Genomic DNA, 3,741 nt, shown 5'->3' with positions numbered 1-3,741 from the left:
TGCGTGGGGTGACGGGGAATGGTGACAGGCAAAGGTTTTCGTGTGTGAACCCATCAGTTTTGGTTGAATTATGGGCTAAGTATGAATTCAGTCTTCATGTTTTTTTCAGGTCTTTTTAATCTCTTCACATGGAAATAGACAACAGCACCTTCATATGACCGTGTGCAGTTGGTAGTGCCGTAAAATGTTGGCCAAACTAAAGAAAAAAATTTAGACAAAAGCGTAATAAAACATCGGATGCTGGCTGCTTTAGTCTAAGTGTCTACAACGTTGTATTTCCACTGGATGACATAAAAGTGAAATGCCCTTCCAGCCAAGAGAACAAATACGGGGAGGTGCAAACCTTCCAGTGGGACACATTTACAGATTTGACGTGAATAATTTTCAGGAGTTTCTGGGCATTTTGAATATTTCACAAGATAATTGTGTGATAATGATACCACACAAACGATTGTGAAAAATCACATTGTATACAATGCCAGCTTTTAGAAAATAACGTCGTGGCAAGAATTATTAAAAATACAATTGAGCGTATAAAATCGAAGGAGAAACTTTTAACGTAGATTGACGTTAAGAGGAGTTAAGAGTAGATTCAGGTGTCACGATCGTTTCTGTATATTATAATGTTACTTCTTCTGAATATAGAAATGGCACATTAAAATATATCATGCAGACTAATGTAGCTATTTATTCATCAGTGCCTTTCACCCCTGGCAGGGTATAGGCCACACACAAGCTGCTTCCATTTATCTCTGTCCTGAGCTATCCTTCTTAGCTCGTTCCACGTGAGCTTCATCTCTCTTATGTCCCTTTCCACACATCTCCTCTATGTTTCCCGTGGCCTACCCCTGCCTCGTGCTCCCTGTGTACATATTGCTACTATGAAACTTTCATAATGTCCTGACCAGGTCAGACCCTTGTAAAAATTATTTTTTTGAGGTGAAGTAAATTCGTCACCACAAAAGACATATATCTGGGCAACCCAGGTTCATTGTCCTCTTAAGCAAGAGTGATAAACGCAAGAAAACAAAATATTAAGATTCTCCCAAGAGTGTTATTTCCTAATTGGCAAAAGTCCAGTGACAATTCGATTTCTTTCGGACCTTGAATAAACTGAGAACCATTTGAGGTCAACATTACTTTATGCAAATAGCTGCTCTGGTGAGTGTCCAAATTCAAGCAGATGTTAAAGTGCTACTAATTTAGTTCACATGAGTAAGCTTACTTGCGGTTCTTCGGAGCCAGCGAAGTGTCACTGGTGAAAGTAGGGAGGAAAGGTCGTATTGAAATGAGCAGTGTCTATAAGTCAAGTATCGCACTACAACAAAATACGTGCTGAATTGAGGACTAGGAAAGTAAGAAAAGTATGCCAAAATAATGTGTTGTATTGAGGAAGATGGTTCATATTTATTCGTTGTCCACAACTCGCCGATAAGACCGTTAGCCAACGGTTTTGTATTGTGTCAGTGTGGGCGTAAAAACACCAAAATTAGATAAAAACATTTTTCTCGTCGTGCTCTTTTGGGCTACGAGACAATGTTCGTTACACCAACTACTGCTGTTGGGGTGAAGGTACATTTCACAATAGATTGATAGTCATGAGTAACTTTTGTTGCCGCTTTAACCTTTTGACCTTAGTTAATGCCGAAACGAGATCATTTTCTCCAGAAGCACGTCATGCACCCGTACTCTATCTAAATACCACATATACCAAAAGATATGTAACTTGATGTCTATGTAATGAAGTTTACTTGAGCGTATAAATGAAGCCCAAATCAATTTATTCGGTTGAGCCAAAAATCAATGTTCGTTTAAAGAATCTATCTATGTACATATTCTTCTATTTATCTATCTATCTATCTATCTATCTATCTATCTATCTATCTATCTATCTATCTATCTATCTATCTATCTATCTATCTATCTATCTATCTATCTATCTATCTATCTATCTATCTATCTATCCATCTATCTATCCATCTATCTATCTATCTATCTATCTATCTATCTATCTATCTATCTATCTATCTATCTATCTATCTATCTATCTATCTATCTATCTATCTATCTATCTATCTATATGTATATATATATATATATATATATATATATATATATATATATATATATATATATATATATATATATATATATATATATCCCTGATTCTCTCACCATTTCTTCTCTTTGGCTCTCAAGACTAAGGTTCTCTCAAGACAAAGGGAAAAAGTAAGAAACATTAAAAGCAACACAAAACAGTAGTAATCACGTTTACGTAGAGCGTCTCACCTGTGGTGTAGATGGAGCCTGTCTGCGCCATGTACCTCAGAGGGTAAAAAATCCCAGTGACCAGGGCAAAGGTCCGTAGGTCCCTGACGACCAACACACCCCACACGGACATAGGAATGGACACCAGCAGAAAGATGGCATCATACGCCACCAGCGACAGCAGCAGCAGCGATGTCGGAGACCACAGCCGTTTGTTGGTGAGCACAACTCCCGTGACCATGTTGGCGAGGACGCCGAAGACGGAGAGACATATGCGGAGGATTGTGAAAGTCGTGTCTACCGTCGGGTCCACCATCGGGTAGTTCTCCTCCGCCTCGGAACTCACGTCAGAGGACGCTGCCAGGTCGGCCGACATGCTGCTGTTGAAGATGTTGGTGGCCGCTGAGCCTGACATGGCTATAGTCACGTGCTACAGTCGCAATGTGTGAGGTAAGAAAATATCAGTTTGAGGTTGAAGGCTTGAGTCAATAACGTAACCTTCAGAAACACAATAAGCTAGATGACGGATGATGAAAAAATAGGCTTATATATATATATATATATATATATATATATATATATATATATATATATATATATATATATATATATATATATATATATATATATATATATATTTATATATATATTACTTCATATGGCCTATTCACACTCTACTAGAATATTGCTCATCATCCAAAGATCAGAAGTCGGGCGGATTTTGGCAAGGCAAATGAGCAATTAAGCGACATCGTTTGCCTTTCGGAAATTGAGGACAAATAAGTGCTCAGAGGTCTCTGGAGTCAGTAGTAATTGGGTCGTAACTTTATTACTCTTAAAATCACCTATAATATAGAAGATAATATATTGTCCACTTTCACTAAACCAGATTTAGATTGAACTGTGACATTTCTTTCGAAGATCCCCCCCTTAGCAAGAAACTTTATTGCAGCCTTCTTTAAGTAATATAATTCAGACAAGCTTTCCATCTCAAATAGGCAGACCCCAAAAACATTGCTCTCTCGAGTTATACATCTCTATCTCTCTGGGACTTTAAAGCTCATCACTTAAACGTGCTTAACATAAGGCAGCAGCAGTGATGTCTCGGTGACTCCCTAAAGTCAATTTATTTTCCTCATCATTTTACCAGAAGCCTTTTTGTATTCCGTTCGGTCATGATAACTGGTGCAGTGTGTTATGCGAGTTACAGGAACAAGGCAATGCATGAAATGGTCTTAAAAAGGCTAATGAGCTTAGAATCCAATCCACAAAAGGAAACGCACCAAGCTTACGTTGGCTGCCCAAAGGAACACCGACGACTTTGACGTCGTAGTAAGGACTGACGCCAGAATTTTTTTTTTTGGTAGAATTAATTATTTTTATGCTACCAGCAAAGCCCCAAGCAAATTGAGGGTCTATTTTCGTTCATCATTCTAACTTAATCGGTAAGCTGCACAAACACGCCAAAAGCAT

The 3,741-nt window shown here is 38.2% G+C and overlaps 1 protein-coding gene across 1 annotated transcript in view; it reads right to left on the bottom strand.

Moving 5' to 3' along the window:
• LOC101864671 (FMRFamide receptor-like) overlaps positions 1 to 2,683 on the bottom strand; it is a 66,346-nt gene extending 63,663 nt beyond the window's left edge. The window contains exon 1 of the mRNA XM_035973491.1: positions 2,290 to 2,683. Coding sequence (XP_035829384.1) covers positions 2,290 to 2,683 — 394 coding nt within the window. The remainder of the gene's footprint in view (positions 1 to 2,289) is intronic.
• Between the last annotated feature and the right edge of the window lie 1,058 nt (positions 2,684 to 3,741).

The sequence above is a fragment of the Aplysia californica genome, unplaced genomic scaffold, assembly GCF_000002075.1.
Source record: "Aplysia californica isolate F4 #8 unplaced genomic scaffold, AplCal3.0 scaffold00027, whole genome shotgun sequence".
Lineage (NCBI taxonomy): Eukaryota > Metazoa > Mollusca > Gastropoda > Aplysiida > Aplysiidae > Aplysia > Aplysia californica.
The sequence above is the reverse complement of the archived record's forward strand: the minus strand, read 5'-3'. Positions and strand labels throughout refer to the sequence as shown.